General features: G+C 49.8%; 3 protein-coding genes across 3 annotated transcripts; all 3 read left to right on the top strand.

Annotated features, from left to right (window-relative positions):
• Window positions 1-9,167: 9,167 nt before the first annotated feature.
• PV07_00056 (uncharacterized protein) lies at window positions 9,168-9,755 on the top strand (the record flags this gene model as incomplete). The annotated part of the gene is made up of 2 exons (XM_016386473.1): window positions 9,168-9,295; window positions 9,389-9,755. The coding sequence occupies 2 exons, from the start codon at window positions 9,168-9,170 to the stop codon at window positions 9,753-9,755; spliced, it is 495 nt and encodes a 164-aa protein (XP_016253401.1).
• A 205-nt stretch (window positions 9,756-9,960) lies between these two features.
• Window positions 9,961-10,872, top strand: PV07_00055 (uncharacterized protein; the record flags this gene model as incomplete). The annotated part of the gene is made up of 1 exon (XM_016386472.1): window positions 9,961-10,872. The coding sequence occupies one exon, from the start codon at window positions 9,961-9,963 to the stop codon at window positions 10,870-10,872; it is 912 nt and encodes a 303-aa protein (XP_016253400.1).
• A 495-nt stretch (window positions 10,873-11,367) lies between these two features.
• PV07_00054 (50S ribosomal protein L4) lies at window positions 11,368-12,863 on the top strand. The gene is made up of 2 exons (XM_016386471.1): window positions 11,368-11,547; window positions 11,598-12,863. The coding sequence occupies exons 1-2, from the start codon at window positions 11,467-11,469 to the stop codon at window positions 12,522-12,524; spliced, it is 1,008 nt and encodes a 335-aa protein (XP_016253399.1). The 5' UTR covers window positions 11,368-11,466; the 3' UTR covers window positions 12,525-12,863.
• Window positions 12,864-12,954: the final 91 nt, after the last annotated feature.

Here is a 12,954-nt window from a genome sequence, read left to right as displayed (position 1 = left end):
GACCGACTATATCTTCGCTGATTAGGCCGATCTATTTGGTGTGGGTTGCGTGGCGGCGCGTCTTTCGTCGTCCAGGAGTTCTTAGCAGTCGCAAAACGGACCCGATATCTGGAAGTCATGATCTCGGCTTCACAAAGCAGGTGGCTTGGTCTGCATGGGTCGTCGAGGTTCTCGGATCAAGTGCACCGAAAAGACAATGTCCAAGAGACAGGACGTCGCAGTCGTTCCATATAGAGGGGAAGTCAACAGGCCTTTGGCGGTGAATTCGTCCCGTGAGTTGGACGTCGAACGAGTGGAAGAGATGATAAGCAAGGATAAGGACGGCGAGACCCTCGTGACTGACCTTGCCCCGGCTGGCGTCAGAAGCCTTGGAGCCAGACCGTCGAGGTTTGACGGCCTCGGTCGACATCAGCACCAGATGGCAGCCAATCCTTATCTGGCCAGACCCTCCAGATCTCTGATTCTGGCACGCTCTTATAGGTCGGCCGCTTGAGTTTCGTATGGATCCCGCGCGATAAGAACTCCACAAAGCCTCGATAAGGAAACTGTGGGTGGTGGATCTTATTTTCCGTTCGTTTGGATTGTTCGTCCAATGACTATGTTTGTCTCCCGTTTACCTAGGTATGCAGTGAGAAACCCAACTAATGTGGTTGAGTCTCCTCGAATTCTAGCATCGTGTCCCTGTCCAAAATTGGTTCAAGTTCCTACCAACGGTCATAACTATGCTTTGAGCGCCTTTCGCTTTTGCAGATTCAATCGGTTTCCGTCAGACTTCCTTTGCTCCTTCGCTCACCCGGGCTGGTTTTCAGCATTCACGCTCACAGCCCATGGCAGCACCTGTTTTGTTATGCCGAAATTGGGTGAGGCTGACTTGGAGCAGACCTGGTCACAATGTCACATGGGTTATCCCATTCATGAGACTATCAGAGGCTCGGGTCTGTGTTACAATGATTTTGGACCCGTATATGCCGGGAAAACGTAGTGGGACGGATCAGGTGGGCTCGAATCGTATTTGCACATCATAGAATCCACTGTACCTAGTGTACTGTGCACGTATGCTATAGTACACGGCTTGTTCAGGTGATTGCTTGGGATATAAGTGGGAAGATATCCTCCCTATTGCTCATGCTCCTGCTCTAATTCACACGCTACCTTGAGTACTCGTTTTCGTTGTTACTCAAAAACACGTTTCACTTGGTCATGATGGCATCTTCTACTCCAAAGCTGATTGCAGTTGTTGGCGGCACAGGTCCGGAAACTTCTTTAAATTTGCTATCTTTTATCATAGCTAATACTCGCGCAGGCATGCTGGGCAGTTCAGTCGCCAGGTCACTAGCAAGGAATCCCGAGTTTGAGGTGCGTGCTCTCTCTAGAGACGCTCAGGGATTGAAAGCACGGCGCCTCCGCGAGGATGGTATTACAGTCGTCTCCGCCAATAATTGGGACGCACAAGCCCTCCAAGCTGCTTTCCAAGGCTGCTGGGGTGTTTTTATCAACATTGATTCTGATAATCCTGTATGTCGACGGCGGTGCCTGCACAATGCTCTTGGCTCTGATGGAACATGTGGATAGGAATACGAATGGAAAACAGGCGCAAAGCCCACGGAATTCGACATGACCATGAACGTTATGGATAATGCGATCCGTGCTGGAGTCAAGCACATGGTCTTTGCTTCTCTCCCCTATGCATCCCAATTGACGAACGGCAAGATGCCGATGGTAGCGTTTGACGGTACGCAACAAAACTCCTCTACTATGGTAATTTTTGGTTTCACCAATCGAACTGATGCTGGCTTGGCACAGACAAAGCTAGATCGGCGATATATATGATGGAGTGTGCAAAGCTTGGGAAACTTGAAACCGCAACAGTGGCTAATCCAGGTTGGTTCCTCGAGAACTCTTTTGACGACAAATACGTTGCCGCCTTCGGCGGATTTGCGAGGCTTGTTGACGAAGATGGGTACTTGACCTTCAAAACACCGCGAATGGGAAACGATCCGGAATCGGTACCCTGGCTTGCGGTCGCAGACGATTACGGTGATATTGTCCAAGGAGTTCTGCTCGAATGTGAGAAATGGGACGGCGAATTCATCGACGCTGTGTCGGAGTCGACAAGCTTCGCGGAGATGACTGCAGCGTACCAGAAAGGTGGGTGACCTTCTATAGGGTCGCTGTTCTGTCGACCTGAGATGTCTGACTAAAGAATAATGTCTTGAACTGACTCCCACTTCGCCAATAGTAACCGGGAGGCCATCACGTTTCATTGCCATTGAAAAGGGCGCTTTAGAGGCACAGGACGCCGCCAAGACAGAAGAGGTCAATGGTCTCTTCGACCTTATGCAAGAGTTGAAAGGGAATTTCTTCAATGGAAAGCCGACAGAACATGAAAGAGCGAAGATGTTGAAGGCAAAGGCGTTTGAAGCTACCGGACGCGTTGGTCAAACCAGCTTGATGACGGTGGAGGGATTCTTTCATAAGTACGGGGATCTCTTGGACAGCGAAAAATAGAATCCCCCTAAACATAGCTCATCTCGAGACTTCGTACTTGGTATTGCACGACCGACTGTTGGGACTTGAGCTAGCCTGTCTATGAAGCGTGACCCAGAGAGCCATAGTTCTATACTCCATTAACAGTTCAAAGTACTTTGCTAATGCTTCTGAGTCATTAAATAGCAGTCTATCGTGTTCGACAAGACCAATGCTACGGGAATATCCCACCCAACCTCGGATGCCGACTTGTCAGGCACCGCCGCTTGCCTGACGATAATATTGAGAACTCGTCCCGCCATTGACGGAGAGAAAGACAGGAGGATCTAAAACCCCATCACGCACATTTATGAAGCCGATTCGCATTGAGTTAGGTCCGGCCTGACGACCAGCGGAATGCTTCCTCTAGCCTGATATCTATGTGGGGCAATGGGTGAGAAGACCTGCCGTCTAGAGCACGAATCCGACCGATCACTGCTGGGTCGATCCATAAGTATACGAGCTATTCTGCTTTAATTATCGAGAATTGACGAGTTCAACTTCTTTTCTGCGCAAAAGAAAATATCCTAGACGAAGTCAGGACAATCTGAAATTGCAAACGCTGAGACGACCGCGGCTTGCTTGAGTCAGGACCTTTTCGTTCTCGATCGCCTGACCATTAGAATATGACCAGAATCACCATACTGGGGGCTGGGTATGTATGATACTTGGGCCCCAAGCTTCCAGGCGTACAATCCTTTGGGGAAACTATCTAATATTTCTGCCTTTAGAATTGTCGGGATGGCAATTGCCAGCCAGCTCCCGCTTGATTATGACGTTACCATTGTGGGTGAACACCTCCCTGGTGACCCTATGAATCATGAGTATACTAGTCAGTGGGCCGGAGCAATCTGGCTGGGAGTTCATAACAACAGCCCGCGCGAAAGAAAAATGCAGCTGGATGGGTTGGCTGCGCTCTGGAAGCTATCCGGGAGGCACCCCGAATCCAGCGCCCGAAAGATCACGATGCGAGAAATCCAGGACTATGGTTCTGTCGAGGACGTCTGGTACAAAGACACAGTCCCCAAGTTTCGCATTATGACGGAGAGTGAGTTGCCGAATGGTGCTAAATGGGGTGTCGAGTATCAGACCCTGGTGATCACGCCGCCAACCTTCATCGCATGGCTCCGATCACGACTCGAGAGCAAAGGCGTGGTGTTCAAGCGTCTTGTCGTGCGATCCCTTGCAGACCTCAAGGATATGGGCCATGACATCCTAATCAATGCTACCGCATGGGGATCGGTTGCACTGCAAGACGTGCAAGAAAAGAGACTTATCCCGGTGAAACAACAGAACATCAGAATCAGGAAGTCTGACTACGACAGACTGTATATTCGACGCGGCCAGAATGGAGAATACTATTCAACGGCTTTTTCGCGTGGTGACGGAACCATTTACATTGGAGGGATAAGGAAGTTCGGTGTCAAGGATTACGCTGTGAATGAGGATGATAGGAAATTAGTTAAGACTTGCCTCTGTCTCGTTCTGGAACGCGACGCTCTAACCGGTCTCACAGATCTTGCGCCGTCAGCACGAGAACCAACCTGACGTATTTCCATCACCGAATCTCGAGGACTACGACTTTATTGGGGACCACGTTGGAGTGTATCCTATCATTGAGCAGGCGAACGGCGGCGTTCGAGTCGAAAAAGAAATTGTTTCTGGGCAAAAGGTCGTCCATGCGTACGGGACAGAAGCCGGGGGATTCGTCTACAGCTTTGGTCTGGGTCGGGAAGTGGCCAAACTGGTAGCTGACTATACTTTTGAGCCTCCTAAGGCATCTCTGTAAATAAGATCAGTAGAAAGTCTAGATAAATCCAACATTGTGCGAAAACGGTCCCGGCTCTGGCGGCGCAGCGTACACGATCAGGACGCGTCAACCGTTGCAGACTTTGGCAGCCGCGGATCCACAGACAATGGCCTAGAGCATCTGCATTATTTGTCCCCCGGCCGGTCATTCAGTTGGATATTGTTGTCTGGCCTCTGGGTGACCACAAGGAATGGAATTCTTAGACGTATTCGAAGAATACTTACTAGGTGGAGCTCGAATCAGGGCTACGGTGGGCCCTTGACCTCCTAAAGAGGTAAGAGCATTCGAATCACCAGTTGGAGATACGGGCGGGTCTTCGCAATCAGGCCCAATGCGGTAGGCGAAGATGCTCTAGCGTACCTAGGTGTTAAAGCTAGCGAACGCCCAGCTTAAAACGAAAGCCCCTAGCGGCCCCGGTGTGGGGTTCAGATCACCACCCATATACTGTGTACAAAGCGAATGTTTATCGGACAGACAGACTGATGCTATTGCTGAAGTAGAGGAGAGCATCCATCGGCTTCAATCTGCTTACCACCTCTTTCATGTCTTGGTTTTCGAATTAGACTTGTGACGCTCAATCCCAAACCAAAGGCATGTATGATCAGTTGCTGAAAGATCCCGGTCTCCCAGTAGCCAATCCAACAAGGTCGTTTTGGCAGAACCCCGGCCATGACAAACTTATGGGAATCAAATCGAAGGAGCTACCGTCGCTGCGCGACATCGTGATTATCGGATCGGGCATGACAGCCTGTAGTGTCTCAAAGGAACTCCTAGGGAGCGACCTCAGTGGCACAGTATCGGTCCTGGAAGCACGCGAGGTATGTTCGGGGGCAACGGGTCGGAATGGAGGAAGGATCACTTGTATCGCCGTGCGCGACTACGACAAATACCGCCGGCTTTTTGGGGATGAAGCCGGCCAAAAAATCGTGAGATTTCAACTGGGCCATTACGATGAAATCGCAGCTGCAGCCCAAGAACTTGGCCCCGATCTCTTCAGGAAAACGGAAGTGCGACGCGATGAGACCATCGCCACTGTTTTCAGTGACCACAAGCTACAACAATTCAAAGATATGCACGCAAACTTTGAAGCTGCCTTTCCGGATCTGGTGGGCCAATGGAAAATGCTGGAGGACGAGGTACAAGAAGTACGATGCCTTACCTTGAACTGGTTGTGTTGTGTCAACGCGTTTTTACTGATCTGCTTGACTAGATCTATGGGCTACGCGGGGCGAAAGGGGCATATGTCAGCAGAACCGGAGGTGTCTGGGCATATCGTCTGGTAACCAGCATTTTCGCCAAACTTCTCAGTGAAAATGGTGACCGGTTCTCCATCGAAACCAACACACCAGTGCTTCAGATCTCGCGAGACTCTGCTTCTAGCCTCCCTTATGTGATCACCACTCCTAGAGGATCGATGCGGGCGAAGCACGTTATACATTGTACCGAAGGTCATACCGCACACCTCGTTCCGAATTTACGTGGTGTTCTAGTACCCCGGCGCGGGCAGATGAGTGTGCAGAATCCTGGTAGAGCTTACAAGGACTACAAAGGCAAACGGTCGTACAGCTTCAACTACGAGCATGGCTTTGACTATCTCAGTCAGAATCCTCACACGGGCCAAATATTCATTGGCGGCGGTGAACTGAGTGGCATTGATGGCGGCCTGGCAATTCATGGTATTGCCTCCGACGCAGAAGAATCTATTCCTGCGAAAAGTCATCTGACTGGAATCCTGCCGGTGATCTTTGGCAAAGACGGTTGGGGAGAGGAAAGGCCGGGCAAACAAATACTGGAGGCTTCATGGACTGGTATATTATGCAACTCGCTCGACGGCGTGCCCATGGTAGGTATGCTGCCCCAGGAAGCACTTGGTTCTCGCCGGGTTGGACAAAGGCAGACCGGCGCTGAATGGATCTCCGCAGGCTACGGTGGCTACGGCATGGTAAATGCTTGGGGATGTGGTAAAGCCGTGGCCAAGCAGTTACTGGGAAAGACATCCCCTGAGCTCCCCATTCCATATCAGATTACCCCCGAAAGGATGATCCGTTTATCGTCTAGATTGACATTGATTGAGGGCTCTGAGAAACACCTTCGAGCATTGTTATGAGAGCTCACACTGGTGTTTGGACAGATTATGCTTGTAGGCTTGATTACCTGGGCAGTTCACCGAACCCCATTCTGGTGGGAGATATTTTGATATAGCGCAATCAAGACGCAAATTTGCTCGGGCTAATTAACTTTGAGATTCTGACGCGTACTTACAGGATCTGTACGTCTTGCATGTATCTGTGTTAACTCCCACTCATTCCTATATCTTTCCACCTTGACAGTTGTTACGGTTCTATATTGTCAATCTAGCGAAAACGAGGGAAACCCTTTCATCTGCTCTTCTGCAGTAAAGTCGCGGTAGCTTTTGAGGCCACCAAAGTAGAACTTCACCACAGGCTTTCGCCCCGATATGTTTTCACCAAATATCCAACTCGCAGCAGTTTTTAACAGACTCCCTTCACAAGCTTGGATGCAAAGCTCTTGCCAGGCATCCTCAGCCTCTGGCTTCGCTTCTATCTTCAGTGGTCGCGGTGTAGCCGAATTCGTCCTGGCCTTGCTGATACATTCTGCGTATCTAATACACTCGGTGATGAAGTTCACTTCGCTCTCGATGGCGCAGGGAATATTTGCAAAGGGGCCTTGTGGTCCGGTGATGAGGAACATATTTGGGAATCCAGACATGCTAACTGCAGCGAAAGCGGTAGGCCCATGCTCCCAGTGCTGTTTCAGTGTCTTGCCGTTTCTCCCTTGGATATTCACTCTCAAATAGCTGCCATCGACAGCGTCAAAGCCGGTTGCGAAGATCAGAACGTCGAGCTCATGAATTTTGCCATCAGCGGTCTCAATCCCCGTCGGAGTCATTGAGATAATAGGAGTCTCCTGAAGACTAATGACTTCGACATTATCCTGATTGAAGATCTGGTAGTAGCCAGTATCGCACACTGGACGGCGAGCGTATAGCTCTTTTGGCTTCAGTACCCTTGCTTTTTCCGGGTCTTTGACAATCTCATCAATTTTGGAATGGATGAATTTGCAAGTTTCCCTATTTGCCTCTTCATTCGTGGTGATATCTCCAAATCCGCTGGAGCTGAAGCGGAAAGCATTGCCCTGATCCCAGAGAGACTGGAAAATACGTTGTCGCTCGTCCGGCGATACTGACATGACTGGAGTCGAAACCTCTGGAACACCAAATCCGCTCTTTGATTTCCAAACACTTTCGTATATTGCATCATAATTGTCGTTGATATGCTGCCGGTCTTCTTTTGAGATTGTCTTTTGACCTGCAGGGACAGAATATTGCGGATGACGTTGGAAGGAGGTCATAGATTTGACAATAGGCGCAATCGCTGTCATAACTTGGATGCCAGTTGAACCGTTCCCGATGACCCCAACGCTTTTTCCTTTTAGATTCAGGCTGGCGGGCCACGAAGCTGTATGAACTAGATGGCCCTGGAATTTGTCTATCCCTGGAATTGATGGGAAGTTCGGTGTTGAGAGCAGGCCTAGAGCATTGAGCAAGTACCTTGCGATGAAAACAGTGTCACCTGCGCAAACGACCTTCCAGAAGCGATGCTCTTCGTCCCACTCGGCAGATTTCATCTCGGTGTTGAGTTGAATGTGACCTCGAAGATTATGCTTATCGACGACATGGTTGAGATACTCGAGGATCTCTGGCTGATAGACATATCTTCTGGTCCATGGATAATTTATGAGATCTTCCTTGTCCCAGGAAAACCGGTACAAGTAAGTTTCGGTGTCGCTCATCGCTCCTGGATAACGGTTCCAGTACCAAGTACCTCCCACGCCGTCGCCCTTTTCTATACACCTGACATCGAAACCAAGCTTCCTCAGTTGGTACGTCTGATAGATTCCGGCAAAACCCGCACCCACAACGACGGCATCCAGGTGAATCGCGGCCATAATAAAGGCAAGAACCAAATTGTCATCCAGATAAGTGTATTGTGCCTTGAGTGTCGCTTGTTCGATGAGAAGCCCAACGACTCATGCACCCCTAAAGCCTACTTCAAATTGTTCTCAGCAACAGAGACCTGGGAGACACTGACCGCCGAAGCGGCTGCTTTGTGGGATATTGGTCAATGCCCGAGATGGCATGCTTCAAGACTCACGCACACAGGTAAATGAAGAGGTTGCTGTATCGGGAGCTTCCGTGGGTTTCCTATTCTGGTAGATTGACGAGACTGAACGGGGCGATTATACGACTCATGTGTTGCCAATGGGACCTGCTTCATATAATTCACGCCTAAGACCCTATATGAATACTATGGGTCAGAAGGTTAACGCGTTGAGCGGCCGCCTCGCGATTCGTCCCAAGAAGGCAAGGATGTGGAGACGCGATGGCTCGCCTTCGAGATCAGGCACTAAATCTCTCTGGCTCTTGCATGACCGATAATGTCTCGCTATTACCTTATCGCACGGCAATCAATCGTCTGAACATCTTCAAACGATAGGACGTTTTAGTGAACATGTCGACGGCCTCTCCGATGACCACAGTTTCTACCTTTTTCATGCCAAATCCGAGTCCACATTCGGATCCCCGCTGGAATAAGTATTGAACATCTCGTTGGATGTACAAGACATGCATACAGAGCAAGACAAAGAATTAGAACCTTGGCCCAAAGGTTCCACAGCGGGAGTAGTTCAACTGCGATAAAGGTTGTTATGCTTGTCCCTCACTGCTTAGATCTCAATCATTCGCTCCCCAAACACAGTTGTTGACTTTGATAATAGCCTCATATTGCGACACAGTCTCAATATTCGCAGAATGTCTCCCCCAGGCGTGACAATCAAAGCACCAAACGGTCGCGAGTTCTTCCAACCGACGGGACTGTTCATCAACAACAAGTGGATCGAGGCGCCAGCCAACAAAAGGCTAGCCAGTATTAATCCGGCGTAAGAAGCAACTGTTCCTTTATCTAGTAGTCATTGCTTTGGCGCAGACTCGTCGAGGCCGTAAAAGGCGATTTTTCTGACCAAAGTTTACAGAACAGAAGAAGAGATCTGCTCAGTCTCCACGGCGTCGGCAGAGCAGATTGACAATGCTGTCAACGCCGCTCGAGCGGCGTTCGAAGGCCCTTGGAAAGAGACGGCGGGAACAGCCCGTGGACTGTTGCTGATGAAGCTTGCCGACTTGGTCGAGGCGGAACAAGAGACTCTTGCAACGATCGAAGCAATGGATAGCGGAAAGCCATACACGAAGGCCCTCGGCGACATCGAAGAGGCTTATTCTGTTTTCAGATATTATGGTGGCTGGGCAGACAAAAACTACGGTCAAACGATCGAGACCGAGCGCCATAAGTTCACCTACACTGTCCGTGAACCAGTTGGTGTTTGCGGGCAAATCATTCCGTGAGTATCCGCCATCTTCATGACCTTCATCTTCATAATCCACTCAAAAGATCGAGCCCACAGAACCCTGAAAGGACATACTGATACATCGTTCTCTCAGATGGAACTATCCCCTGGCAATGGCCGCATGGAAGCTTGGCCCTTGTCTCGCCTGTGGGAACACAACTGTACTAAAGCCTGCAGAGCAAACTCCTCTCTCAGCGCTTTACATGGCGAATCTAATCGTCAAAGCTGGATTCCCGCCAGGGGTTGTCAACATCTTGAATGGTCTGGGTCGCGAGACCGGCGCGGCTATTGTGGAACACCCGGACATCGATAAAATTGCTTTTACTGGAAGTACGTTAACAGGGAAAGCGATCATGAAGTCTGCGGCAGGCTCTATGAAGAACATCACCCTCGAGACGGGCGGTAAATCACCGCTGATTGTCTTCGATGACGCCGACCTGAAGAATGCCGTGAAGTGGACGCATTTTGGAATCATGGCTAACATGGGACAAATCTGCACCGCCACCTCTCGAGTATTCGTCCACGAAAAGATCTATGACGACTTCGTCAAGCTTTTCATTGCGTACACCGACAAAATCTCGATCGTTGGGGATCCATTTGATCAAAAGACCTGGCACGGACCACAAGTATCCAAAGCCCAATACGACAAAATTCTGTCCTATGTGCAGAGTGCAAAGGACGAAGGAGCGCTGATCCTCAAGGGCGGACAAGCGGCATCTAATCGACCAAATGGAAAGGGTTTCTACATCGAACCCACCATTGTTAGCCGAGTTAATCCGTCCATGCGAGTTTACAAAGAGGAGATCTTTGGCCCTTTTGTAACTTTCACCAAGTTCAACTCACAAGAGGAAGTTATCAAACTCGCAAATGACACTGAATATGGACTCGGCAGTGCGGTTTTCACCAATGATATAACCAGAGCTATTCGAGTGGCAGGAGACCTACGGACGGGCATGGTATGGATCAATTCAAGTAACAACTCTGATCTGCGTGTACCCTTTGGGGGTGTCAAGCAGTCTGGAATTGGTCGTGAATTAGGCCAGGCAGGCTTAGAAGCCTACTCTGTGTTGAAGGCAGTACATCTAAATTTAGTATTCGCGAACCCGGATATATAGGCCGTGACCCATCATTGGGGTCTCATGGGGAAACTGCTGCTCTTGTTTATCGGTCTGTCAGTACAACGCTAGAAGCAGATAATAGTTAAACCTGCCATCAAAGGCCACAGGACTGAACCAGGCGGCGTTTGCGTTGCCTCAGATCCAAGCGATTTGTTTGCCCGTTATACGGTCAATCCGGCCGCCAGGATCAGATCAGGCCTTGCACACAATTCCTCAGACGGGACCGATCAGCGAAAGATATTCCCTATATTTCTGGACTTTCTTACAGTAAAGAATTGAAGAGTGCAGCCTTGAGAAGAACCAAGAGACGGCTGACAGTAATTGGCTTGCAGATAATGTTAAAGTGGCGTCAGTCGTTCGGCGTTTGGTTGAAAGAAGGACGCGAGGCTGGACACAATGGGAGGTTGACAGTCACGTTATTTACGAGGCTGCGCCACGTGACAGTCCCTGCTTCTCTAAAACTTTGGCTGCGAACTTAGCTTCCAATGATTTGGGATACTTAGAAACTTTCTGTCCATCTTTCATCGCGTAATAAGGGAAGTGACAGGAAGTGCCTAGCCGTCTCTCTGTATCTTCTGCGTGCTTCAATTGATGCCTCACACATCAGCATCGAGGAGTCTGCTGGGGCTCGCAAGAAGATTCAACCAGCTTAATTTCGGCGACCCTTTGACAGTATGAAGTCTTCACAATTGTCGCATGAATCTTTACTAACTCAATCATAGCAATGCCTGGCACCCAGGCTAGGTTGTCGAACATTCGCCTCTCAGACTCAGCTGCCGATTTCCGAGCTCACCAAGCACCTCGAATCAAGTCATGATTCCTCACAGATTCAGACTCCCACGCCAGGTTTATCAACCACTCCATCCACCGCCGAGCTCCACGCCCTAGACCATCCGGTCCTAGCAACCCTATACTCTTGGCCTCACATCGAACCTGCTCGTTATGCTCTGTATGGATCACGTTACCTCGACGCCCCCTTGCGCCGAGACCTTCTTCACCGCGCCGTGGTCTATGAAGCGGACGCGACACGCCAAGGCACGGCGAGCACGAAATGGCGTTTCGAAGTCCACGGATCCAACCGCAAGCTGTACCAGCAAAAGGGCACAGGCCGCGCCCGTGTCAGAGATAAAAAGTCCCCGATAAGAAGAGGAGGTGGTGTCGCCTTCGGCCCGAAGCCGAGAGATTTCTCGACCGAGTTACAAAAGAAGGTCTATCACCAGGCATTCCGGATCGCATTAAGTTATCGATTCAGGAGAAACGAGTTGATCATCCTCAACGATAAGATCAATCTGCCGGAAGGAAACAGCGCACGGTTTCTCAATAACATTTTCGAAGCCAACCGCTGGGGCCAGGGACACGGCCGGAGCCTCCTCGTCACAAGCACCTTGGAATCGGCCGGAGCACGGATCTTCGAAGAGATGGAAACGATTGGCGAGCACGGCGATCTGAAAGACATTGAGGACGTGGACGTGAAGGATCTACTCACTAGCGGACGGGTAGTGATTGAAAGATCTGCTTTACTCAGCTTGCTGTGTAAGGAACAAACATTCAAGGAGAACGGAACGGTGTTCACTTTTGAGAAATCCTTGAAGGATGTGAAGGTTGCGAATAAACTTCAGGTGCCCGAGAAGGTTGTACAATATTTGTGAGAATAGCCCTTCAATGTACGCTGGTCCGGTCAAAGAGAATGTTTTCATACCAACCTTTTTCAGGGACCATGTTGAACACTGGGGCACTTCAGGTCATGCTATCTAGCCACTCTCACTCTTCCTTGCTGGCTACACAGCCTTTCGTCTGCAAAGACGCGCTCGATTTGACATGGACCTTCAGCCCAAAGGTTAGAAATCTAACGTTGAAGGTCACAGAGAGCTGCAAAGAAAGCCTCGAAGTAATTCCAAAGGATGATTATCGCATGAAAACCGTGTGGCCTCGACTTTATAGTATTCAGAGTGAAATACCAAATACGGAGGATTGTTCGTGGTCTCGAGCATTTTGGCATGAATGGGACGTTCGAGGCTGAGGATCATCATTTTAATGGCGCCGCTTTTGTCAACGATGAACTCCGCAATCGAAAGAACC

The sequence above is a fragment of the Cladophialophora immunda genome, assembly GCF_000835495.1.
Source record: "Cladophialophora immunda strain CBS 83496 unplaced genomic scaffold supercont1.1, whole genome shotgun sequence".
NCBI classification, from domain to species: Eukaryota; Fungi; Ascomycota; class Eurotiomycetes; order Chaetothyriales; family Herpotrichiellaceae; genus Cladophialophora; species Cladophialophora immunda.
This window is presented reverse-complemented; position numbering and strand designations above follow the sequence as displayed.